Source organism: Haliotis cracherodii, unplaced genomic scaffold (assembly GCF_022045235.1).
Source record: "Haliotis cracherodii isolate W230 unplaced genomic scaffold, xgHalCrac1.p SCAF_7, whole genome shotgun sequence".
NCBI classification, from domain to species: domain Eukaryota; kingdom Metazoa; phylum Mollusca; class Gastropoda; order Lepetellida; family Haliotidae; genus Haliotis; species Haliotis cracherodii.
This window is the reverse complement of record NW_027266330.1, coordinates 40,754,639-40,782,492: the sequence shown is the minus strand read 5'-3', so window position 1 is coordinate 40,782,492 and position 27,854 is coordinate 40,754,639. Positions and strand designations below refer to the sequence as shown.

The 27,854-nt window shown below is 42.7% G+C and overlaps 2 protein-coding genes across 5 annotated transcripts in view; both read right to left on the bottom strand.

Moving 5' to 3' along the window:
- Positions 1-7,001: 7,001 nt before the first annotated feature.
- On the bottom strand, positions 7,002-18,704 carry LOC139448409 (uncharacterized). Its single transcript, XM_071229949.1, has 17 exons — positions 18,653-18,704; positions 17,827-17,975; positions 17,030-17,160; positions 16,378-16,513; positions 16,112-16,180; positions 15,585-15,697; positions 15,204-15,285; positions 14,863-15,030; positions 12,420-12,506; positions 11,387-11,481; positions 10,247-10,354; positions 9,688-9,748; positions 9,261-9,368; positions 8,859-8,923; positions 8,517-8,588; positions 8,199-8,368; positions 7,002-7,216 (listed from the first exon to the last, which is right to left on the bottom strand). Exons 1-17 carry the CDS (start codon positions 18,702-18,704, stop codon positions 7,002-7,004), a joined length of 1,881 nt encoding a protein of 626 aa, XP_071086050.1.
- A 5,610-nt stretch (positions 18,705-24,314) lies between these two features.
- LOC139447382 (uncharacterized) overlaps positions 24,315-27,854 on the bottom strand; it is a 47,315-nt gene continuing 43,775 nt past the window's right edge. For all 4 annotated transcript variants that reach the window (XM_071228700.1, XM_071228701.1, XM_071228702.1 and 1 more), the window contains one exon: positions 24,315-24,802. In XM_071228700.1, coding sequence (XP_071084801.1) covers positions 24,582-24,802 — 221 coding nt within the window. In that variant the 3' untranslated portion in view covers positions 24,315-24,581. The remainder of the gene's footprint in view (positions 24,803-27,854) is intronic.

The window sequence follows — 27,854 nt, the reverse complement described above, 5'->3', positions numbered from 1 at the left end:
CTTCTCTTTAAACATAGGTATATTAATAGTTTTATGTCCGTTCATGTAGTTTTTATTCATGTAGATCTGACATATCTTAAAGAAGGAAGCCCCCTGATGGTTGGGAAGCATGGTGGGTAATGTGTTCGATTCTCTGAATGGGTTCAATGTGTGGAGGCAATTCGTTGTTTTCCTTGCCCTGATAAACTCAATCTTTAATTAGTTGTGTTTGCTTTTTCAAACATTTATTAATATCTCCATTGTCTTCCATACATTTCCACTGGGGTCTACAGAAACAGGATCAAATATCCGACTGGCTTCGTTTCGAGAGAAAGAATATGACAAACAGTTTTAACATACGTGACGTGTTCTTCCAGGCAAGTCGCCCTTCATCCGGAGGCACTGTAGCAGTATGACAGTTTAACAGTATGTCTCTGGATGTGCTGCTGGACACACATACTTGATCAATGAATAAGAAGTGTAATGAGTAAGTATACTAAGTACGACCAACACCATTTTTGAATCAGGAACAAATGTAGGCAGCTGCTTACAAATACTCCCCTTAAGGAGTTCGGAACGAGACACAGAAAGCTCACCTGTACTGATCCGAGGGTACTTGATGCATGCCAGTTGACACCTGCCTCGTTGGAAGCAATACATTATGTATATGTTAAGTGCTTGTTGTGGTGTATGTAGATCATGTTTGACTTTAGAAATCGTATTTCCCAATTATTTTAATCTGTAGTCGATCACGCTACAAGCGACCAAAGCGACATCAGCGCTACAAAGTTGAAGTATGTCGCAGTTTAACATGAATATCCCTCTCAGACACAATATACTGACTCCGAGCCGACCAGTCCTTGTTTTTCGTCCGATGTTTGATCTTCGGCGGGTCAAGTAGTTTCTCTGTGAATACGAAGATGATCGGCAGGACGTGGCAATTACTAACACCAGCCGTTGCTAAGCGCTGACATAGGCACTGAAGAAAAAATAAATGGTAGAGGTGTCATATTTCCTAATTCATACTATTAAATCGAACTAGGGATCATGAGATCTATATGTTATGATTGGGTTTTTTTTTAAGAAAGATCAGCTTGGAAAAATCCCTTCCAGTGATGAAACGGTTTCTGAACCAAAGCCTAACTTCCCAACACATCCGAAAGATTGCACGTGGACCACGCAATTCCCCCGTGCACGAGGGGTGAGTGTGTGTGTGTGTGTGTGTATGTGGGGGGAGGGGGGGGGGACACATTGGTCTACAAGGTAATGAACGCCTTAGTGTTATCAGCATACTTCAATCTCGTAGAACTTGAATATGTTCAGTTATTTTTATCATTATTATATTATGCCTCGTTTGGGGACAGGGCGTCCACTTTACTGGTCCTATTCTCTGGAAATCTCTTCCATCAGTATCAAGGGCCCTCTATCTCTTGACAGCTTTAAAGTTAAAGACATTCCTATTCAGACAATTCCATGAACTATAAACACAATTTTAGAGACGCAGTGCTTTCTAGTGCATTATAACTTTTTGTAATCATCATTTTCATTTGGGCATGTATATAAGTACACATGTTATTATTATTATTTGTTATTAATATTATACATTTCCATACCGCACTTATCCAGACACTATTAGACCGCCTCCGTGGTTTAGTGATAGAGCGTCCGACCGGAGAGCGGAAGGTCCGGGGTTCGATCCCCGACCGCGTCATACCAAAAGACGTTAAAAGATGGTACTTGTTGTTACCCTGTCTGGCGCTCGGCATTAAGGGGCTAAAACAAGGACTGGTGGGCTCGGATTCAGTATACTGTGTCTGAGTGGCCGGGGTATTCATGTTAAACTGCGGCATGGTATCTCAGTTGGGTAGCACTATAAATCGGCATCAGTCCGGACTAGTACAAGCAGCCAGACACTAACACACACACGTACATGCACGTCGCTATATGAGTGCAAAAATCTTGGACGCGATGTTAAAGCCCATTTCACCTCACCTCACCAACTACTTTTATCTGCTCAATGCGGCCTATCGGATCTGTATGTATTCCAGTCATCATTCTCACAAATGATCGGTATGCGTCCGAGGTCAGTAGCACTAGTCGAGGATCGATTAATCAGAAACCAGACTTTTAGAAATCAAGCCCAAACACAGCCAATGAAATTGCTGTTAACTTGCGCCAAGTCACCGAAGCTCAGGTTACTGACCAGAAGATTAGAAATCGTCTGCAATTAATCTGCATGCTCGGCAACCACGTGTTGTACCACCGTTAACACATCGACACAAACACAAATGGTGTTTCGAGCGTCAGATGAGTCCAGATTCATTTTGGACGTGTCTTGGGGCGACCTAACAAACGTCAACGTAAGGCAACGTGACAGATTTGGGGATGGGCCTGTAATGATATGGGGTATGATCACTATGACTACCAGAATGCCACTGCATACAGTAAATAGATGGGTCACTTGGCAGGACAACGGAGACAACATGCTGAGGTCAATAGTTTTGCGTTTGCGCGCAATGCTGGTCCACGGTTTGTGTTGTGAGGACAACACTCGTGTCCACAATGCACACATCGTAACTGACTACCCCCAGCAGCGAAACATCACCTGAATGCAAATGCAATGGCTGCCCATGAGTCTTGACCTTTTCCCCTATAGAGCACGTCTGGGGCATGAGCGGGGGACGTGTACGCCGACGTCAATTGCTACCCGCTACGTGAGCCGAACAGTGGACAAAGCTCCCTCAAAGTGTCATTGGGAGATTCGGATCATTAATCGTCGTACACGGCGAACGTTGGAACCCATTATCGTTACAATCGTTTAAACGTGCATCACTCAATCCCTCGTATTATTTCTGTAGGGCGGAGGGGTAGCCTAGCGGTTAAAGTGTTGGCTCGTAATGCCGAAGACCAGGGTTCGATTCCCCACATGGGTACAATGTGTGAAGCCGCTTTTCCGGTGTCCCCGTCGGATATTGCTGGAATATTGCTAAAAACGGCGTAAAACCATACTCACTCACTATTATTTCTGTAATCATCTGGTATTTTCGATTACTCGAATCCCCTATTAATTTGTTTGGAGGACATATTTCAAATGACTGCTGTTGTGCTTTCTTTGCTTTATGTACCAACACGAGACGTTGGTAGGGTGTTACGTAATTGTGTGCATCAGCACCAGATGTAGGTTGGGTGTTTCGTCGCTGTGTGTATCAGCACCATATGTAGGTAGGGTGTTTCGTCGTGTGTATCAGCACCAGATGTAGGTAGGGTGTTTCGTCGTGTGTATCAGCACCAGATGTAGGTAGGGTGTATCAGCACCAGATGTAGGTGCTGCGTTTCGTCGCTGTGTGTATCAGCGCAAGATGTAGGTGGGGTGTTTCGTCGCTGTGTGTATCAGCACCAGATGTACATTGTAGGTAGGGTGTTTCGTCGCTGTATGTATCAGCACCAGATGTAGGTAGGGTGTTTCGTCACTGTGTGTATCAGCACCAGATGTAGATAGGGTGTTTCGTCCTGTATGTATCAGCACCAGATGTATGTAGGGTGTTTCGTCGCTGTGTGAATCAGCACCAGATGTACATTGTAGGTAGGGTGTTTTGTCGCTGTATGTATCAGCACCGGATGTAGGTAGGTTGTTTCGTCGCTGTGTGTACTTTATCAGCACCAGATGTAGGTGGGGTGTTTCGTCGCGGTGTGTATCAGCACCAGATGTACATTGTTGGTAGGGTGTTTCGTCGCTGTGTGTATCAGCACCAGATGTAGGTGGGGTGTTTTGTCGCTGTGTGTATCAGCACCAGATGTAGAAAGGGTGTTTCGTCGCTGTGTGTATCAGCACCAGATGTAGATAGGGTGTTTCGTCGCTGTGTGCATCAGCACCAGATGTACATTGTAAGTAGGGTGTTTCGTCGCTTTGTGTATCAGCACCAGATGTAGGTGGGGTGTTTCGTCGCTGTGTGCATCAGCACCAGATGTACATTGTAAGTAGGGTGTTTCGTCGCTTTGTGTATCAGCACCAGATGTAGGTAGGGTGTTTCGTCGTCGTGTGTGTATCAGCACCAGATGTAGGTAGGGTGTTTCGTCGCTGTGTGTACTTTATCAGCACCGGATGTAGGTAGGGTGTTTCGTCGCTGTGTTAATCAGCATCAGATGTACATTGTAGGTAGGGTGTTTCGTCGCTGTGTGTATCAGCACCAGATGTTGGTAGGGTGTTTCGTCGCTGTGTGTACTTTATCAGCACCAGATGTATGTAGGGTGTTTCGTCGCTGTGTGTATCAGCACCAGATGTATGTAGGGTGTTTTGTCACTGTGTGTATCAGCACCAGATGTAGGTATGGTGTTTCGTCACTGTATGTATCAGCACCAGATGTAGGTGGGGTGTTTCGTCGCTGTGTGTACTTTATCAGCACCAGATGTAGGTAGGGTGTTTCGTCGCTGTGTATATCAGCACCAGATGTAGATTTTAGGTAGGGTGTTTCGTCGTGTGTATCAGCACCAGATGTAGGTAGGGTGTTTCGTCGCTGTGTGTATCAGCACCAGATGTAGGGAGTGTGTATCAGCACCAGATGTAGGTGCTGCGTTTCGTCGCTGTGTGTATCAGCACAAGATGTAGGTGGGGTGTTTCGTCGCTGTGTGTATCAGCACCAGATGTACATTGTAGGTAGGGTGTTTCGTCGCTGTGTGCATCAGCACCAGATGTAGGTAAGGTGTTTTGTCGCTGTGTGTATCAGCACCAGATGTAGGTAGGGTGTTTCGTCGCTGTGTGTACTTTATCAGCACCAGATGTAGGTAGGGTGTTTCGTCGCTGTATGTATCAGCACCAGATGTAGGTGGGGTGTTTCGTCGCTGTGTGTACTTTATCAGCACCTGATGTTGGTAGGGTATTTCGTCGCTGTGTGTATCAGCACCAGATGTAGGTGGGGTGTTTCGTCGCTGTGTGTATCAGCACCAGATGTAGATAGGGTGTTTCGTCGCTGTGTGTATCAGCACCAGATGTAGGTAGGGTGTTTCGTCGCTGTATGTATCAGCACCAGATGTAGGTAGGGTGTTTCGTCGCTGTGTGTACTTTATCAGCACCAGATGTTGGTAGGGTGTTTCGTCGCTGTGTGTATCAGCACCAGATGTAGGTGGGGTGTTTCGTCGCTGTGTGTATCAGCACCAGATGTAGATAGGGTGTTTCGTCGCTTTGTGTATCAGCACCAGATGTAGGTGGGGTGTTTTGTCGCTATGTGCATCAGCACCAGATGTACATTGTAGGTAGGGTGTTTCGTCGCTTTGTGTATCAGCACCAGATGTAGGTGTGGTGTTTCGTCGCTGTGTGTACTTTATCAGCACCAGATGTAGGTAGGGTGTTTCGTCGCTGTGTGTATCAGCACATGATGTACGTATTGTGTGTAGTCGCTGTTTGCATTCTCGTTATTTATTTATCTCATATAGCGTTTTAAACCTGTCCCCATTGTTAAAATGCATCTTCTTTGCTGTTATGCATCGAGCTGTTGTTACGCGTCTTTCAGTTACGACGTGTTCACTATGAATTGCACTTGTTGGTGGAATGTCTATATAAACACGCTTTTCAAAACATACATGCTTACATGGTAACAGATCTGTGAGTGCTTCACGTGTCAGGTTACAGAGCCCTTAGTGCTTCACGTGTCAGGTAACAGTGCCGTGAATGCTTCGCGTGCCAGGTTACAGTGTCGTGAGTGCTTCACGTGTCAGGTTACACAGCCGTGAGTGCTTCACGAGTCAGGTTACACAGCCGTGAGTGCTTCACGTTCCAGGTTACAGTGACGTGAGTGCTTCACGTTCCAGGTTACAGTGACGTGAGTGCTTCACGTTCCAGGTTACAGTGACGTGAGTGTTTCACGAGTCAGGTTACAGTGACGTGAGTGCTTCACGTGCCAGGTTACAGTGTTGTGAGTGCCACCGTGTCAGGTTACAGAGCCGCGAGTGCTTCACGTGCCAGGTTACAGAGCCGTGAGTGCTTCACATGCCAGTCTACAGTGTCGTGAGTGCTAACGTGTCAGGTTACAGTGACGTGAGTGCTTCACGTGCAAGGTTACAGTGCCGTGAGTGCTTCACGTGCCAGGTTACAGTGTCGTGAGTGCTTCACATGCCAGGTTACGGTGACGTTAGTGCTTCACGTGTCAGATTACACAGCCGTGAGTGCTTCACATGTCAGGTTACAATGTCGTGAGTGCTTCACATGTCAGGTTACAGTGCCGTGAGTGCTTCACGTGTCAGGTTACAGTGTCGTGAGTGTTTCACATGTCCTGTTACAGTGTTGTGAGTGCTTCACATGTCAGGTTACAGTGTCGTGAGTGCTTCACATGTCAGGTTACAGTGTCGTGAGTCATTAAGGTAAACATGTGAATAGCTACAGTGACATCCACTGAACTTCACTTGTCAGTACATTTATTATTGCAAAGTACTTCGCTAATGTCCGATGCTCAACGTGTGAATAGGTTGACGTGACACATGTTTGACAAGAGATATCTATAATTTTATTTATTTAACAATACAAATAATTTCTGGGTACTACCTGTACAATCAGGACTTAACTAAACAGTGCCGCCGTACTGTATCCGTACTTGGCCTTGTGGGTTCAGTGCAGGTTCCACGGTGGCCATATTGACAATCGGATTCTGACCTCTTCAACATATTGGATGTCACTACTGATGGGGAGATGCAAGCCCTATGTCAGCTGTATCAGCGCAAGGGGTTTCCAAGAAGATGTTATGTTAACGACGCACGATGCACGAATGACGAGGGGCAAACAGGCCAAGATGTAACAACATTTGACCTTTGATCAGGTGGGCTAAAAATAATTATGATAGCACCCAAAATCACAGATGCAACTGTCCAATTGTGAAATAATCAAATTATCATGAAGTCTGAGGACATTTTCTTCATATTAAATTTAAACATTTATCGGAGACATACATGTTAAAAAGTAAAAAGTATATCTGTACTATAAGGAATATGACTGCTTTTATTACGTAATAATAGAAGATGGAACTGAGCTGTATCTAAATGTACAAGTAGACAGACAGGTAAAATGATACAAGACTTAACATGTACATTGGTACATCGAATGCCGCTCCACACGTCGGAGTTTCCGGTCGGGGAGTGGTCACGGGGTATGTGTCCAGCCAATCAGTGACGAGATCCTCCAACACGTTCAGTGGCACAGTTCCGCTCTCGAGCACCACAGAGTGAAACTCACGGATGTCAAACTTGTCGCCTGGAATTACAGTATTTAGCTTAAAATTGACAGAAATTGACAGGTTACAGTGATATACATATGATTGTCGTCCAAGGAAGAGCAGAGCTGCTGATACAGCATGTTGAGTACAGGGTAGGACCGGTTCACTGCTAGCTAACAGATAGCCAGCTGGTATATCGCCACTACAGAAGAGTGAGGAGGTCACAGTCACAGCTGGTGTATCGCCACTACAGAAGAGTGAGGAGGTCACAGTCACAGCTTTATCACGACACCTAATCAAAGTGTCATCACAATCTACCAGTTTCACAAAGCTCCAGACAGACACATGGTTATGATGCTGACAACCAAAAGTGCCATGGATGTGTTTGAGGTATGGAACTCACGACCAACTAAGATATACCTCTCTACCCAGAGGTACATCGTTGTTGACTATTGACTCATTGAAAACCCATGTCTTCATAAACTATCATAATGATTGCTCACTCAAGCTTGACAACTTGGGTGTTGTTTTTGATGTTTACAAATAGAATTTCAACATGTGTTAACAATAACAAATGTTATATTTGGGATAACACTTTCTTGGTAGTGTGGGTTCGAAACCCGGACAGGACTCAGCCCAAAAAGGTACGAGAATATGTACTTTATTAAGAAAGTTTTATCGCAAATATAACATTTGTTACTTTGACCACTTTCTAAGTGGCATTGTGTGTTCATAGCTTTCAGCCATGGGAGCCGAGGAAATTTACACTTGTCAGAGGGGTACACAAAGTATGTGATCCTGACTACCAGTCGGACTTTCATTTTGTTGAAGCCTCGGAGGCTGAGGGGGTTAGATCGCTGACTTTGTGTGCTCGCGATTAGGTGCCTCACTCTGGCAGTGTAGGTTCAGCCAAAAAGTACGAGAATCTGTACTTTACTAAGAAAGCGTTCTAAATGGCTTGTGTGTTCATGTGTTAACTACTTCAGTCAGCAGCTACATGTGTAGAGTGTCGGTTCTCACCGAGCTCCTGCTCCGCTTTTCGTCGCAGCTCCAGAATCTTGATCTCCCCGATCTTGTAGGCCAGAGCTTGACCAGGCCACGTGATGTAGCGGTCAATCTCTACTGCGATGTTGTCGTAGGACTCCGCTGTGTACTTGAGCATGTAGTCAATAGCCTGATCACGTGTCCAGCTGATAATTATAAAATGGGTTGCATAAAAATATGTACAAGTGGAAGAAATGAAGTGAGTTATATATTCTATAATACCCGTGTAAGTATTGCTTGCCATCGTTGGGTAATTTCACGTGATTGATGTGATGGTGTGAATGCGGTACGTACTTGAAGGCATGGATGCCCGTGTCCACCACCAGTCGACACGCCCGGAATATCTCAGAACTGTAGCGCCCCATGCTGACACGAATGTAAACGGAGAAGCAGCATAAGACGGGAGAGTAACGTCATAGCGATATCGATGTTCCTTTTAATGAGTCACGTAATTAGATTAAGGCAGAGAAAGTTCTAACTTGTTTCAGATACATTAGGTCGGAATATTGCACAAGCTAGATTTACCCTATCATGAAGATTCTCACACTGACAAGCATCATTATGCATGAATGTACTTATGGCTCTAGTATTCCTCGACCGATTATAGAACACAATATGCATGGTTATGCAACTTACAGTTCATAGTCATCTCTATACAGCCCCATCTCCTCGCCCAGGAACTCGGAGTACAGCGCCCAGCCCTGGAGTGGATAGAACGACATTAACTTTGTAATGGTCTGTTGTATGCGAGAATGCATCTCATCATCCTTGGTGAGTTGGTGTCAAAGAGACCTCGGATTAGTGTGTGCACTAAGTACCCGTGAAGAGGGCATGTTAACAGGGTGCCCTACGCTGCTGGTGGATTATGTTATACCCGATCGTTTCTCGCATTTTGATCCAAATAAGATATCTAAATGGCAAATTTTAACAATTACCAATTTGGAAATTGAAAAATGCATTCTCACAATGTAATATTGGCACATGAGTCAACAGAAACCGACTGATGCAAGCACATATGAAGGGAGAGCACAACTTTACCTCGACAAAGGACGTGTATCCGGGGAAGCCGAAGGGGACACTGTACAAAGCAGACGACACCATCTTCTGCCGGAAGTCGGGGGTGTCGGATGTAATGGAGTAGCTGAGCTGAAAGGTGCATGTCAGGTGGTATGAGAGACGGATTGCAGCAACCGTCGGTGTTGAAAGACTTTGTAATGCGAACAGAACATGCTCTGCTCCTATAGCGTTACCGCGTTATCTCAGTGACGTCACTATGCGTCAGTGTATGAGGAAAGGCTGTAACGCAAGGCCCAAGACATGTGAAACCCACGAGCAGGCTGTAAAAGCAAGGATCCTAATCAGGGCGAATCAGAAAATCCTGTTACGGTAAAGGGACGCAACCCTTAACAGCAAATTTCAGCACCCTCGACGACTGGGTTATCCGTGTAACAACTTGGTGACTCACCTGCAGGTGATGTCCGGGGTTGGCCTCGTGGATGGACAGCGCCATCATGGTCAGGTTGGGGCTGCAAGAGGAAGCGGGGTCACATCATGGACATAGGGACATCACATTTAGGGGATTTGCTATTGCGAGTATTGTGAAAGACGTGTATAAATTAAATGTAATAATGTGCTAACTATATATTATCAAAGGCTCAATCAACGTACAGTGAACAAGTATTGGCGCATTTCACAGCAGATAAACACTTACACTTATACTTATACACTTACATACACACACACTACACACAAATCCTCCTCACACACACACACACACACACACACACACACTACACAACACTCATATTCTCATCCATCACACACTATACACTCACACACACACACACCATATACACACACACATACACAACACACCTCACATACATAAACCATACACACACTCACACACACACAGCCACGCACACACACACACACATACACAACCATGCACACCATACACTCACACATACCACCTTCACGTGTACATTCCTATCTACATGCACGAGGCACGTGACACAACTCACGATTCATGGGGCCGGAACACATTTGCCCAAAACACGCCCGGCCTGGAGCCGTCAGCAGAGCCTGTGGAGTAGGCGCCACCTGGGCCGTCGTTAGGCATCTCTCGCACCCTGTTGTGATGCAAACATGAATGATATACTTTGTGCAGCAAAAACATACCAGTCTAGGGTAAACATATTAAACTTTCATTTCGAGCATAATGCTCCTTATTATTTTATGTTTCTATTCTACAAGTGACTGCATGTTGCAGGATTCTCTGTGTCCTGTCACCAGAGTCTCCATGTGCTTCTCTAGACGTAAGTCCAAACACTAGAGACGCCATATGTTTCTCTAGATGTGTGTCCCGAACACTACAACCTCCATGTGCTTCTCTAGAGGTGTGTCCTGACACTACAGTTTCCATGTGCTTCTCTAGAGGTGTGTCCTGACACTACAGTTTCCATGTGCTTCTCTAGAGGTGTGTCCCGACACTACAACCTCCATGTGCTTCTCTAGAGGTGTGTCATGACACTACAGTTTCCATGTGCTTCTCTAGAAGTGTGTCATGACACTACAGTTTCCATGTGCTTCTCTAGATGTGTGTCCCGACACTACAGTTTCCATGTGTTTCTCTAGAGGTGTGTCCCGACACTACAACCTCCATGTGCTTCTCTAGAGGTGTGTCCCGACACTACAACCTCCATGTGCTTCTCTAGAGGTGTGTCCCGACACTACAACCTCCATGTGTTTCTCTAGAGGTGTGTCCCGACACTACAACCTCCATGTGTTTCTCTAGAGGTGTGTCCCGACACTACAACCTCCATGTGCTTCTCTAGAGGTGTGTCCCGACACTACAGCCTCCATGTGCTTCTCTAGAGGTGTGTCCCGACACTAGAGTTTCCATTTTTCAGGGTTCAGTTTAGTTTCATGACCTAATTATGGGACATGTCTTAGGCATAAAGCCTTGTTAGAAACCAAACTATCACAACGAGATCGCCATCTATTCAATTAAAAGAAACTGCAAATGTCTTCCTGTGTAGTTCGACAACTACTGCAACTATTATGCCCTGTGACATTGGCTTTACCATTAAGTAATTACAGGTGTGCTTTTATATTGGACCAGACAATCCAGTGATCGATATTGTGAGCAAAGATCTACGTACTCTAGAGGAAGACCGGGCAAGTTGACGAAGACGCCTCCCAGTGTTGGTTCTATGACATCAAATATCTGATGACGGAATTCCGCTAAGATGTCCTCCTGTAACAGGCAATGTTATATGGAAATACGCAGAGCTGGGTGATCTGTCATGTTCGTAATATGGTCATTGATATTCAGCAAGCTTGATTAGCCTGACACTCGCGCCATGTCCATAGTCAAGACATTTGAACTTGTATATATGATATTACTATTTTTCAAAACATTGTCTGTGTATTATTTGACAACACACGATGGGAGCATATCCAGGTACGGATCACAGGTATAGCAGATATAGCCCTTCGCGAATCTGGTTCACCTAATGTATACAAGTAAATCTACGTAAGCTATTGTAACCAGAAACTGGTGATACTACTTATTGAGACAGTTTCTTTGTCTAAACACGTATCTAGCCATTTCATTGTGTTTTCACGATGTGTAGCACCTCAGCAGTATTCCGACGTGATACGGCTGAATGTCATCGTTTTCAAATGGAAGACACGCGTGGATACTTGTAGAATAACTGTTCAGCGAGACAAGATCCTTTATTCTAAAGTAAAGGAATGTGGGTTCAGTTGTCAATCCCATGACCATTAGACCACGAAGAACATAATGATTATATACAATCCCCATTCACTACCCGGGATACGCAATGAGTGTTTGCGATGTGTTTGCATGTTTGTGATCCCCTCCGTGGCAAGTTGATGTTCAAAGTAGGTTAAAGTGAATGATAGTCACTCGTGGCGAAATGTCATTATCCGAAATAATTGTAAATTTAGAGAAATAATCTTAATCAGTATATGACATCTGGGGTATGTTGGGGTTTGATAAGAATTATTGTCCGGATAACCTCACAAACCTGTAACTGTAAACATATAAGCGTACACTTTCAACTCCACCGAACAATTCGCATTGCCACCAGGAGACCCTTAATTCTACAAAATTGTATGTACTTCGGGTCGTTTGTGAATGTGATGTAATTACACAGAAACTACACATACCGCAGTATCGAAGAAAAAATCCGTGTTATTCATGATGGTCTGAAAGTACTCGCTGACATTCCCATTGAACTCTTGCTTCGTCATGATCTGCTCAGACAACAACATGCGTGTAAAGTAAATGCAGACCAGTTGATTGCTGGACAAAACACACAAACGTACACAACGTACACAACATACACAACATATACAACATACACAACACACACATCACACAACGCACAAAACATACACAACGTACGAAACACACAACACACACAACGTACGAAACACACAACATACACAACATATAAAACGTACACAACACACACAACACACAACACACAAAACATACACAACATACACAACCTACGAAACACAAAACACACACAACATACACAACATACATTAAAAAATACATAACATACACAACACACAACATACGCAACGTACATAACATACACCCCATACACAACACACAAAGCACACACAACATACACAATACACAGCATACAAACGTACAAAACATACACCCCATACACAACACAAAAAACACACACAACACCAAAAAAACAACACAACATACACCCCATACACAACACAAAAAAATCACACAACACCAAAAAACACACACAGCATACACAACATACACACACACAAAACATACACAACATACGTAACGTACATAGCATACACAACACATAACGCACACATAACATACACAACACACAACACACACAGCATACAAACATACACAACGTACATAACAAACACAACATACACAACACACAACACATACAGCACACACAACATACACAACACACAACATACACAGCATCCAAACGTACACAACACACAAAACACACACAACATACAAATATCACACAACATACACAACATACAAAACACACACAACATACAAATATCACACAACATACACAACATGCACAACACACAAAACATACACCACAAACACAACATACAAAACCCACACAACATGCTTAACATAAAAAACACACACGACATACAAAACACACACAACATACACAACACACACAATATACACAACACACAACATACACAACATACGCAACGTACATAACAAACACAACATACACAACACACACCACATACAGCACACCCAACATACACAACACACAACATACACAGCATACAAACGTACACAACACACAAAACACACACAACATACACAACATACAAATATCACACAACATACACAACATACACAACATATACAACATACACAACACACACATCACACAACACACAAAACATACACCACAAACACAACATACAAAACCCACACAACATGCTTAACATAAAAAACACACGACATACAAAACACACACAATATACACAACACACAACATACGCAACGTACATAACAAACACAACATACACAACACACACCACATACAGCACACCCAACATACACAACACACAGCATACAAACGTACACAACACACAAAACACACACAACATACACAACATACAAATATCACACAACATACACAACATACACAATACACAAAACATACACAACATACACACAACACACAAAACATACAAAACATACACAACATATAAAACATACACAGCATACACAGCACACACAATACACAAAACATTCACAACACACAAAACATACACAACATACACACCATACACAACGTACACAACATACACAACACACAAAGCACACATACACGGCAATACAGACTAACTGATTGCTGGGACGGCACACACACACACACACACACAACATTCACGGCAATACAGACTGATTGCTGGGACAGTACACACACACACATTATTCACGGCAATACAGACTAACTGATTGCTGGGACAGTACACACACACACACACAAACACAGCATACAAACATACGAAACACACACAACATACACAACATACTAAACACACACAACACAAACAACACGCAAAGCATACACAACATTTAAAACACAAAACGTACACAACATACAAAACACACACAACATACACAACGTACACAACGTACACGACACACAAAACATACACCACAAACACAACATACAAAACCCACACAACATGCACAACATAAAAAACACACACGACATACAAAACACACACAACATACACAACATGCAGAATATACACAACATACAAAACACACACAATATACACAACACACAACATACACAACATACGCAATTGCTGGGACAGTATACACCTGTAGTAAACAGTCTTTTGGTAATACTTCCAAAAGGGTATAGGCAATCTAACACTTTACTCTTCGAACATTCAACAGTTGGACGTTAGCTATTGTTAACATTATTAGCAGATTTGTTTCCACTAATTAAGATACGTTTCCTTGAATGTTTATTATATCAGGAGCGCAAAGCGTGTCGAATTAATGAACATCCTCTGTCAGAGTGAATCAGGACTTAATCCAGGGATACCCCACCTTCATCATGTTGTCGACGATCCTGTTCACCTCCTGGAGCCCGATGTCGTGGACCTCTCGAGCCGTCATGTTGATGGAGAGATACCACCTGATACAAGCCTCATAGTACTCCTGTCCTCCGTCCAGAGAGCTGATGCCGATGGAGGGGCGGGTGTTGGGCAGATACTCCTGAGTTAAAAAGTAACATACAAAGATTTGTATATGTGTCACATGTACCCAGGATGTCGTTCTCGCCGTATGTATATATGTTCTCCAAACACATTTTCCATGCTGTATTATGGATATGAATATATGTATGTGATCTTTATAACCAGTGATCGCCAACAGTCTCTGTAACTCACTTCTTCAATGAACAACCAGAGGTCTGCCAGTGACTTTAATAGGCCAATAACAGCGTCCTGTCCACGGGTTCGTAGATCATTTCTGAAACGAAGAACACTAATTGTTACCGTAGTGACTGGTGTGTGCCAAGTCAGATGGCATGCTGTCATGAGATATCACGCAGCACTGGAATACATATGCTTCCTTCTTACCGACAGTTCATACATGTGTATACAGACTTTGTGTATGTGGACTTTCGTGTGAGACTTCATGTAAATGTGTTTCCACTTATCTGGTTGCAAGATGTCCAGGACATGTGACTCAATGTACAAAATGCACTTCATCTCATTTATAACCTAGAAACTCAAGTTGAAATGTCAATGAACAGATACTATATTTACTTCTTCTCCACTGATATGTCTGTGTTATTCTCCAGGGTGTCTCGGAATGGCCAGAAGAAGTCCGATTCATTGGCCGCCACCTGTAACTTGGCGAACTGACCCTCAACCCGACTCTGTAATGTAGGACACAGGTATGACAGGTGACGGCTGTTTGTAATATATGTGTACAGTAAACTATTGTTATACAAACTCAAATGGACCATTAATTTTAGTTCGTTATAACCGTAGTTATAAGCTTATATATAGCATCTGATCAGTAATCGTCGGGACCCAAACATATGTTCGTTATATCCATCAGTTTCGTATAAGAGTGTTCGTAATAAACGTATTTTACTGTAGTGTCCCTTGTGAATGAGGAAGGATGGAAGTAATACACATTATTACGTCACTTATAGTGTCCTGCTGTCTACTTATCAGAATGGTTGAGGATGTTATCAGTGCCACTAATCAAGCGTCTGGTTATATTTAGAAACAATTATGCAATACAACAATCACAAGTTTTGATAGAAAAAGCAATTCTACTCCACCAATGAATGCGAGTGATACGTCCTGTTCAATCGAACCGCCTCCCTCATCAGTTCTTTAAACTCTTCATACTGGAAGAGAATACAGAGCAAGTTAACACCTATATAGACAGCGTCAATAACATCCATATACTGTGTGTTATTGTGGGGTTGTAATGCGCTGTGTGTAACTATGTAAGTGTATGTTAAGTAAATGTATGTTTATGCATTATGAATATGCACGTGGATACTTGTTATTTTCAAGAACCCTTATGCATGTTGACATCTACCTGGTTAGGAAACTTCTGGAGTCTGACAATGTAGTTTTCAAAGTCGCCCAGAGTGAAGAAAGGGATAGACTGGACCATTGACTCTATGTACGACTGTGGACCTTCCAGAAAAGTGACAGGATTCAGGCTCTGAAAACTGCAAGCGTTGTATATACATGTCAAGCTACACCTAGATTTCATTTAGATCACACAATTTGACATCGAATCCACCTAAAAGACATTAAATTAAAACAATGACGACTCTTGACTGAGACATGTGTCGTCCTATGGGAAGGTCCAATGACTGTGTAAATAAACGCAATATAGTATACGAAAATTGAAACTGAAGAACATTAATTACGAACATGTGAGTTTGACACATGCACTGCCAGAGGTCGGGCTGGACAATCAGAATTATAACCTTAACAACGTTGTATCAACTGGTCTTGTTCTGCTAGTTGTGTTCGTAAGCTAACTCAGTATTCAAAGTCGGTCATAGTAAACTAGATATTAAATCAATGTACGTCATTTCATTATCGGTACCCGCCCGCCAGAAAGTATACCAGCAGTTAACAACTTGCCGATTGCTGACAGTACACCAGTTATAACATTCACCCTGGACACATGGCGACACACAGTCACTATTCCCCCAAACTATCTTTCATCGTCTTACTGTCTCCACTCCCAGCCCCGGATGTAGGTGGTCAGCATGTCGTCCAAGATCTTGTAGTTGACCAGGTCAGACTTGCTCAGGTCTTCCTGTGTGATGTTCGCCAGGCGGGTGTGGAAGGAGACGATCTCATCCTTTGAAGAGAGAGTAACACCAGCATTGTCAGTATACTGTCGGTCAAGCTGTACATATGGCAAGGATGGAAGTCTGTGAAAAGAGAGTAACACCAGCATTGTCAGTATACTGTCAGTCAAGCTGTACATATGGCAAGGATGGAAGTCTGTGAAGACAGAGTAACACTAGCGTTGTCAGTATATTGTCAGTCAAGCTGTACATATGGCAAGGATGGAAGTCTGTGAAGACAGAGTAACACTAGCGTTGTCAGTATATTGTCAGTCAAGCTGTACATATGGCAAGGATGGAAGTCTGTGAAGACAGAGTAACACCAGCATTGTCAGTATACTGTCAGTCAAGCTGTACATATGGCAAGGATGGAAGTCTGCACACCTGTTGGAACAAACTTACCTTACTCTAAGGATGTCCCAAACTGATCATATTCCCAATCGTTATGTTGTATTTATATGTATCTAATACTATTACAGTCCAAGAGAGTAGCGCTATTCAATTCCTACAGGGGGTATTCCCGTACAATCACTGACATGCCGTGCTGATGACTACCTGTATGTGATATGAATGTAACATGTCACAATTCCTGTCAATTATTGAAGAGTTTAGTTAAATTTCAATTGAATCTATTTTCCCTGATGGTTATATAACGATAGTCATTATTTCTGGCCTACCTTTCTTATGTCGAACATAGACATATTGTAGGACCGTATCTTGTCGTTATATTTGTGTATATCACGGTATGTGGCGCTCATTGGGCTGTCCGACATCTGCCAGGCGAAGAAGTCGGTGTGAAGCTTTGCGAGATCCCTTGATGCATTGCCTGTGACAGAAAGAAAACAGTTCTGTTTTTGTTTGTGTATTGTTTAATGTCGCATCCAGCAATATTCAAGCTATATGACGGCGGTCTGTAAATAATCGAGTCTGGGCCAGACAATCCCTGATTGGTATCATGTGCATCGATCCACGCAATTGGGATACGATGACATTCATCAACCATGTTAGCGAGCCTGACCACCCGATCCGTTAGTCGCCATACATGAGTTGCTGAAGACCTATTCTAACCCGGATCTTCACGGGTCTATTCTAACCCGGATCTTCACGGGTTAGAAACAATACTGACTTTGACTTGTCCAGGTAGGGGTTTGACAAATATGTTTGCCGTAATGTTCCCTAAAATATACGAATCACACTGAATTCTGTGGACAACTGGCATTATCGAGCAAGTCTTACAACATTATCTTTTCTTTAAAACCATATTTGAGCTTACATATTTTTGAATATTGATCATTTGTACCTATATGTGTGCCCTTTACACAGTATTGTGTGCAAGGAGTAATAAGAAAGACGACAGATTCAGTGTTGAAGATTTTGGAAATGTTCCTTTATGTTAATAAAACACGACGCAAAAATGACAGAAAGAAGTGTCTGACTATGGAGTGTAAGAGAATCAAAAGCACACTTTGTGTATATGCATATATATATGTATGAGTGACTCACCACAGCAGGCGGTCACAAGGGCACACAGACACAACACGACGCTGCTGCTCATGCTGGAAATACGGGTTCAGCAGCACGTGAGACAGGAGGACGTGCACGCAACCTATACAGCAAGCAGAAGAAGTTACCTTTTGAAGTATATCAAGAGTCGTCAAGAATAAAGTTGCATTTTGCTGTTTCAGATTTCTTACCTTCTGGAATTACGGACGATGTTGGTACATGTGCATATCTGACTGACAACGATGTTGATACATGTGTATATCTGACTGACAACGATGTTGGTACATGTGTATATCTGACTGACAACGATGTTGGTACATGTGTATATCTGACTGACAACGATGTTGGTACATGTGTATATCTGACTGACAACGATGTTGATACATGTGCATATCTGACTGACAACGATGTTGATACATGTGTATATCTGACTGACAACGATGTTGATACATGTGTATATCTGACTGACAACGATGTTGATACATGGGTATATCTGACTGACAACGATGTTGATACATGTGTATATCTGACTGACAACGATCCTCGAGCTACGTAATGTTGTATACCGTTGTTCTTCTGTCAAAATATGTCATCCGCTATCTTGTTTTAATTTCCCAGGCAATATTTTATTGCATTCAGTTTTGTTTCTCTGGGGTATGTTATATGATACACTGTTGTACTTCTCCCAGGCCATGCTGTGTCGGTCACTATTAAAGGAATCAACAATGGTTTTTTTCCCTTCCCTTATCAATGAGGTTTTTGTTTGTGTATTAGTGTGACCGTTTCTACATTATTACAATCACATTTCGTCCAATGAAACATCGGGACCACCAATAAGACAGGCTGTTAATACAGAATTAGTGTTTCAATGAAGGGAACTCCATGTGTCAGACGGTCAACTCGGATGATCATAAAATCAGTTTGACCTCATTCATAAAACTTTAAGCTTAAGGTAAGGCCCGACTCTGTAAACATTGTTCTACCATATATCATTATAGAGTGGACACTGTGGTGGTTGTAAACGAGGCTTCCCTCACGTGACGAACATGTGCAAATGTTAAGAGAGGACGCACTCTAAGTGCTTTTGAACATAAATCCTACTTTTAGAAAGCTCATATATTCACGACTATGATAGGCAAGTTAATGCGCAGATTCCCAGAGGCCTGACGCTTATTTTAGTGTTGCATTGTTGCAGTCGGGACCACATCATCCGATTAAAGTTATACACAAATGAGACGAGGACGTAAATGAGAATATGTTTCATGTTGTAGGAAGGGTGTTTGATATGTTCACACATTAAAGGGATTTTATTCCAGTTTAGGAGAAATCCTTCTTTTGGATGTCCAAGGTTCCATAGCTGATATGACGTCATGACGTCATTGTTTGGGTCGAAATCGTATCCGACTGGAGCTGTCTTCATGTTTGGAAACAGATCAAAGTCTGACGGAGCCAGATCGAAGAATACGGTGGATGCTGAAGGAGTTCAAAGCCACACACGTGGATTGTGGTTAATAGAAATGACTGATTTGTGCATTGTCGCATTGACCTGGTGGAAGACCACACCTTTTCTCATCTTCCCACGTCTCTTACTCTTAATTTCGTCCCATAATTGCCTAAAATGTGCAGCATAATGTACTCCGTGTATTGCCTGGCCTTTAGCAGCATAGTCCACCATGATGACAACCTCGTCATTCCAAACCAGGGAGGCTATAACCTTTCAAACTGATGGGACAGTCGTTGTCTTCTTTGTGATGGTGACGTCTGTAGCTTCCCCTGTTTTGATTGTTGTTTGGACTCAGGCTAGAAGCTGAGAACCTAGGTTTCATCCACACTAAAACAATCGTTGCAAGAGCCTTTCTGGATCAGTTTTAAACAGAGCGAGGCGTGTTTCTGGATCAGTTTTAAACAGAGCGAGGCGTGTTTCTGGATCAGCTGCAAGCAGAACGAGACATGTTGTTCCTGGTGTACTTTTGATTAGATGTCAGAATCTTTGGATCCCAACGAGCTGACACCTTCTTCATTTCCAAAGTGTCTGTGAAAGTTGAATGTAATCTCTCGTAGGCAATGCTTACTGAACAAGCACTATGACGATCAGTCATTCGTTGGCCCATCATGCTCTCTGGTGTTGCTGACGTGACAGGCCTTCCGGGACTAGGGATCGTCTTCATAGCATTCCCGGCCAGCTTACACACTGCTGCCCACGATGGCTGGGACCTAGCATCTTTCCCTCGTAATATCAGATAAAAGGCGACCAATGTCGTTACATTGGGATGTAATACAGTCATCAAGCAATGCCGTCACATTGGGATATAATGTCGTCAAGAAATAACGTTACATTGGAATGTAATGTCGTCAAGAAATGCCGTCACATTGGGGTGAAATGTCGTCAGGAAATGCCGTCTCATTGGGTGTAATGTCGTCAAGAAATACCGTCACATTGGGATGTAATGTCGTCAAGAAATACCGTCACATTGGGTGTAATGTCGTCAAGAAATGCGTCTCATTGGGTGTAGTGTCGTCAAGAAATAACGTCACATTGGAATGTAATGTCGTCAAGAAATGCCGTCACATTGGGTGTAATGTCGTCAAGAAATGCCGTCTCATTGGGTGTAATGTCGTCAAGAAATGCCGTCACATTGGGTGTAATGTCGTCAAGAAATACCGTCACATTGGGTGTAATGTCGTCAAGAAATGCCGTCTCATTGGGATGTAATGTCGTCAAGAAATAACGTCACATTGGAATGTAATGTCGTCAAGAAATGCCGTCACATTGGGATGTAATGTCGTCAAGAAATGCTGTCATATTGGGATGTAATGTCGTCAAGAAATGCCGTCATATTGGGATGTAATGTCGTCAAGAAATGCCGTCACATTGGGATGTAATATCGTCAAGAAATGCCGTCACATTGGGATGTAATGTCGTCAAGAAATGCCGTCACATTGGGATGTAATGTCGTCAAGAAATGCCGTCTCATTGGGTGTAATGTCGTCAAGAAATAACGTCACATTGGAATGTAATGTCGTTAAGAAATGCCGTCATATTGGGATGTAATGTCGTCAAGAAATAACGTCACATTGGGTGTAATGTCGTCAAGAAATACCGTCACATTGGGTGTAATGTCGTCAAGAAATGCCGTCTCATTGGGTGTAATGTCGTCAAGAAATAACGTCACATTGGAATGTAATGTCGTCAAGAAATGCCGTCACATTGGGTGTAATGTCGTCAAGAAATAACGTCACATTGGAATGTAATGTCGTCAAGAAATGCCGTCTCATTGGGTGTAATGTCGTCAAGAAATAACGTCACATTGGAATGTAATGTCGTCAAGAAATGCCGTCTCATTGGGTGTAATGTCGTCAAGAAATGCCGTCACATTGGGATGTAATGTCGTCAAGAAATGCCGTCACATTGGGATGTAATGTCGTCAAGAAATGCTGTCACATTGGGATGTAATGTCGTCAAGAAATGCCGTCACATTGGGATGTAATGCCGTCAAGAAATGCTGTCACATTGGGATGTAATGTCGTCAAGAAATGCCGTCACATTGGGATGTAATGCCGTCAAGAAATGCTGTCACATTGGGATGTAATGTCGTCAAGAAATGCCGCGAAATTGGGATGTAATGTCGTCAATATACCGCCACATTGGGATGTAATGAAGTCATCAAGCGATGGAGGGCGTCATTGCTCTTCCATTGAGATAATGTTACCCCACATTCTATCCACTGAAATCTAGTTTTTATTCATTAAACAGGTATGTTGTGAACAGGTTATTCATATTGTATTGCCACATTGCTGTACATTATCTCATATACTAAACATGACAATTTGATTGGCAGTATGAATATCATCTATTCCCTGTCAATCCTGAGTTCCCAACCATGTTACACAAGTTAACGTACACGCCAGCTTAGCCAATAACACCAGCTTCAGATAGACATATCTATATAGACGGACCAACACACACACACACACACACACACACACACACACATGGACACACACGGAGTTACACAGAGTTACACATTCCCACGAGCGGTTCAAGATAACTGGAACACAAATATGCTGATCACATGTATCATTTCATAAAATGCTTCATAATTGACAATAACTCGATATGTTTCATTTTACTATACATTTTATTGAATACATTAAGAAAAAGCAAGGAAAATAACTGCTCTATTCAATTGCTCCGATCAATGAATATCAGTGTGAACATTACAGTTACGATGAAAATATTAGTTCCATGTAGCATATGGCATACTTTCTTTGCTATCGTGGAGAGTTCATCTTTAGCAAAGAGAAAGTCAACATGAAAAGTTTGTAACAATTCAGCACATATCTTACACATATTGACAAGACCAATACGTGCATCAACCATTTCATTGTAGTGCGGCACCCAGATCCACGAGAACAGGAAACGTACGCCCGCAGTGTCTGGTGGGACAGATGCAATTAGGTTGTGGCTATATAATCTTCGTGAAACGAACCCAGTATAACAAAATACGAACCCAGGAATAGTTACCAGTAATAGATTAAAACACCAATAAGGCAAGACCATTTTCAAAGAGTAATTTTGAGAACTAGTTAATTTAACATAATCAAAACAAGAATCAACAGTTTTGTCTATATATTGTCCGTATCGTGCTCTTGGCATACCTAAATTGTTCAATCTGCAAGTATTATCCTGGAAGTGAAGGTAACCCTACCTGTTGCCTCTACGTCCGGGGGATAATGTGTGTCACTGTCGTCGCCCGATAGCATGCGCCGCCTTTTTGCACCGCCTTTTATGATCTATTGTTATTAGAAGTGGGATCAAAGTCGGATTGATTTCACATGCTTGAGTCGTGGCTTCCCCAGCACTGTGAGACTACATCCGGCAACTACGTTTCACCTGGACCTGTGTCTCATTGGGTGTTATGACATGGCAATGGTGTCCGGGATGTAACATGATGAAGTCAGAGGGTTATATGTGCGATCACACCTGTTAGGCCACGACAGGGTCATGGCTAGGTCACGTACAGAAGGGAGTCAGTGTTGAAACTGCCGCAGGTAATGGGTGATGTAGATGTCTCTATGTATATTTAGACGTGGCGTTACCATGTCCTGGTTGTAGCGAGAAGCTGTTTCAAGGTTAAACATTCAAACACAGGTTGAAAGATAGAAAGAAATAACTTTCTGATATTCTTCGAACTGATCAACAAGACAGCACAGGATGCAGTATTGAGAACCGTGTAGCATTACGCCATTCACGACATCACAGAATAATGATACATTCCATGCGACTTTTTAATGTTACATCATATATCCTATTCCGATTTCCTATATCGTATTCAGCGCCCGGCTGGGTCATCCCAAAAGACGTTAAAAGATGGTACTTGTTGTTACACAGCCTCGGCTCGGCTTTAAGGGGCTAAAACAAGGACTGGTCGGCTCGGAGTCGGTATACTGTGTCTGAGTGGGGTATTCATAAATTATTAAGACAACTGAGTATTTAATTGGCAATTTTCTGTGTATATCTGGTAAGGAAGGTTTTAGTAGGAGCGTTTTATACGTGGTGATTGTGCGGGAGAGACGATGAATCAAGGTGCACACCGACTTCTTATAGTGTAAGGGAGGATTATGTCCCCCAACAGTAGCACCTCCCCCCCCCCTCCCCTCTGCAGAATCCCTGCCAACTTGTCCGTCGTGTTACCCTGCAGTAATTCGTAGACGAACCTTTGTGTTCACATCGAAAGTAACAGATGCGATGATCTCTTCAAAATTCTTTATTCTCCGACAGTTGATCTATGAATATTTCATGTCCCACTTAAATGAATGTTTATAGATTCTTAAGAAATAGCAATACACATGTTCAGCACGTTACACGTTCCATACGCCATCTAGCTCACCTACACACCTAAGTCATACAATGTACACATGAAGACCGCTAGTAAATTCCAGACACTGTAACTGCCGCCGATGTAGCCAGAACGATCCACAAATGTCGCACCATAACATGTGTCCCTCCACATGTCGGGGTTTCCGGTCTGGGAGTGGTCACGGGGTATGTGTCCAGCCAATCAGTGACGAGATCCTCCAACACGTTCAGTGGCACTGTTCCGCTCTCGAGCACCACAGAGTGAAACTCACGGATGTCAAACTTGTCGCCTTAAATAGATTGATAACAATTCGCATTATGCCCCTAAAATAAGAGATTATCAAACATCAACATTATATTTAGTTTATCATTGTCCGTAAAATACAGCTCAAGGATTGAAAGTACTGTTATATAACTACAGAGGATGTGACAGGGGTATGTGATACTTTTATACAGCTACAGAGGATGTGACAGGGGTATGTGATACTGTTATACAACTACAGAGGATGGGACAGGGGTATCCGATACTGTTTTACAGCTACAGATGATGGGACAGGGGTATCCGATACTGTTATACAACTACAGAGGATGTGACATGGGTATCTGATACTGTTATACAACTACAGAGGATGTGGCAGGGGTATCTGATACTGTTATACAGCTACAGAGGATGTGACAGGGGTATCTGATACTGTTTTACAGCTACAGAGGATGGGACAGGGGTATCTGATACTGTTATACAGCTACAGAGGATGAGACAGGAGTATCTGATACTGTTATACAGCTACAGAGGATGGGACAGGGGTATCTGATACTGTTATACAACTACAGAGGATGGGACAGGGGTATCTGATACTGTTATACAGCTACAGAGGATGGGACAGGGGTATCTGATACTGTAAAACAGCTACAGAGGATGGGACAGGGGTATCTGATACTGTTATACAGCTACAGAGGATGAGACAGGGGTATCTGATACTGTTATACAGCTACAGAGGATGGGACAGGGGTATCTGATACTGTTATACAGCTACAGAGGATGTGACAGGGGTATCTGATACTGTTATACAGCTACAGAGGATGGGACAGGAGTATCTGATACTGCTATACAGCTACAGAGGATGAGACAGGGGTATCTGATACTGTTATACAACTACAGAGGATGGGACAGGGGTATCTGATACTGTTATACAGCTACAGAGGATGGGACAGGGGTATCTGATACTGTTATACAACTACAGAGGATGTGACAGGGGTATGTGATACTGTTATACAACTACAGAGGATGTGACAGGGGTATCTGATACTGTTATACAGCTACAGAGGATGGGACAGGGGTATCTGATACTGTTATACAACTACAGAGGATGTGACAGGGGTATCTGATACTGTTATACAACTACAGAGGATGGGACAGGGGTATCTGATACTGTTATACAACTACAGAGGATGTGACAGGGGTATCTGATACTGTTATACAACTACAGAGGATGGGACAGGGGTATCTGATACTGTTATACAACTACAGAGGATGGGACAGGGGTATCTGATACTGTTATACAACTACAGAGGATGGGACAGGGGTATCTGATACTGTTATACAACTACAGAGGATGGGACAGGGGTATCTGATACTGTTATACAACTACAGAGGATGTGACAGGGGTATCTGATACTGTTATACAACTACAGAGGATGGGACAGGGGTATCTGATACTGTTATACAGCTACAGACAGAGGAAAGTGAACATACAGTTTGTGTAGTACACTAAAAAAAAAACCCAAACACAGACGTAGTCGGCTCACGTCACAACGAGGAGTAGTGTTTTAGGGGACATATCACTGATGTCATTAACTCGCATAAATATATGTGTGTGTGTTTGGGGGGGGGGGGGGGGGGGGGGGGTATGCCGTCACAAGCGGTAAAGCCTAACTGCTATTATACCGCTACAGAAAACACATATGGCCTTGTCTTGTATATAAATAACATATTTATCACCACGACTGCTGCAATACCAAGTTCTGCTGCAGAACTATGGGGTTTTAACAGATGTTTGAAGTTGTGGTGACACTTGGTGAATGTGGAAGAGTTCTCCTACAATACAAGTTAAAACAAATGTTATAACCAGTTGAACACTGGTGTATAATATTTCATCTTGACATTAACTGATTACCAAATCAATCTCATATCATGCCTTGAAAGCTCCACGAACCTAATAGAACAACATCTTAGTATATACGTCATTACAATAATGTTTGGGAGTGTTACGGGGTTGTCAGGACATCGGTAGTACGAAAGTATTTCTAGCGTTTTACAGAGATTTTATGACGGCTTGAGTCAATTTGGCACTGTGTAGTTAATTTGTCTTCGAAATAGCATTAATAATAATAATAGTTTCCTTTTGGATACATCCAGTGAAATCATTTATATTACTGATTTTTCTGTCCCTTTTAACAACTAATGTGATTGACAAGATTCAGTAGGCAGGTGTTGTTCCCTGTGTAACATCGATATGCTTTACACAGCACATTGAAATGGATTCATGCCTCAGTTGGAAGCCAGTGCAGGGACATAAAGACTGGAGTGATGCGGGATCCTTTGTTTCCATCGAGCAATAAGTCCGGCTGCAGCATTCTGAACATATTGGAGCTTTCTGACAGCTTTCTGAGATGTTTCCGTAGGCCATTGTAGATAATGTCAGTGAATGCACACGATGATGTGTGGCGATGATAGGCATAGTCAAGTTCAACCATTACTAAGTGTTGAAACGTATATATGTTCTTCTGACATATCACTGTAATAGATTTAGATGTAAAATCTTCAGATTGGTTGTAGAAGCGGGGAGAGTCCTACCGACACTGCATATTGTGATAGACTGGACTGTTTATATTGTCACGTTAATAACGGTTCCACAGTGGAAGATGAGTATCATGTATCGGTGATGTGGAAACACTATGGAAATACAAGGGCGGAGTGTTTCGCTTCACATATTGTGAAAATCCATCTGTTGCTAATTTTGTGAGATTATTACAGTGCACATATCGCAAGACAATAATGTTTTGGTAGATATCTGACACATGTAAACAGAACAAGGAATGTGTCACTGTGTGGACCCTTTATACGGTCTTGCATTTTCTACCCCATGTCACACAGCCTGTACATGCATACGTGATTGTAATATAGGCCTGCGGTTCAAATACTGAAACTAAAACTGTCTATCTGTCACTTCGATGCCCTCTGGAGTAGAAACCCATGTCTCTATTTCGCAAGATGTAAATACACACTTTGTCGGGTTCTAAAGTTATACAGAATACATATAGGTTACCTCCTAGCATCCCTCA

Excerpts from the sequence above, each read along its gene's own strand:
- LOC139448409 (XM_071229949.1), bottom strand. The coding sequence starts at position 18,704 with ATGAGCAGCAGCGTCGTGTTGTGTCTGTGTGCCCTTGTGACCGCCTGC. Across the intron at positions 16,181-16,377 it reads TCCAGAAGTTTCCTAACCAG|TATGAAGAGTTTAAAGAACT; the intron begins GTAGATGTCAAC and ends ATTCTCTTCCAG. Across the intron at positions 12,507-14,862 it reads TCGTCGACAACATGATGAAG|ATCATGACGAAGCAAGAGTT; the intron begins GTGGGGTATCCC and ends TTGTCTGAGCAG.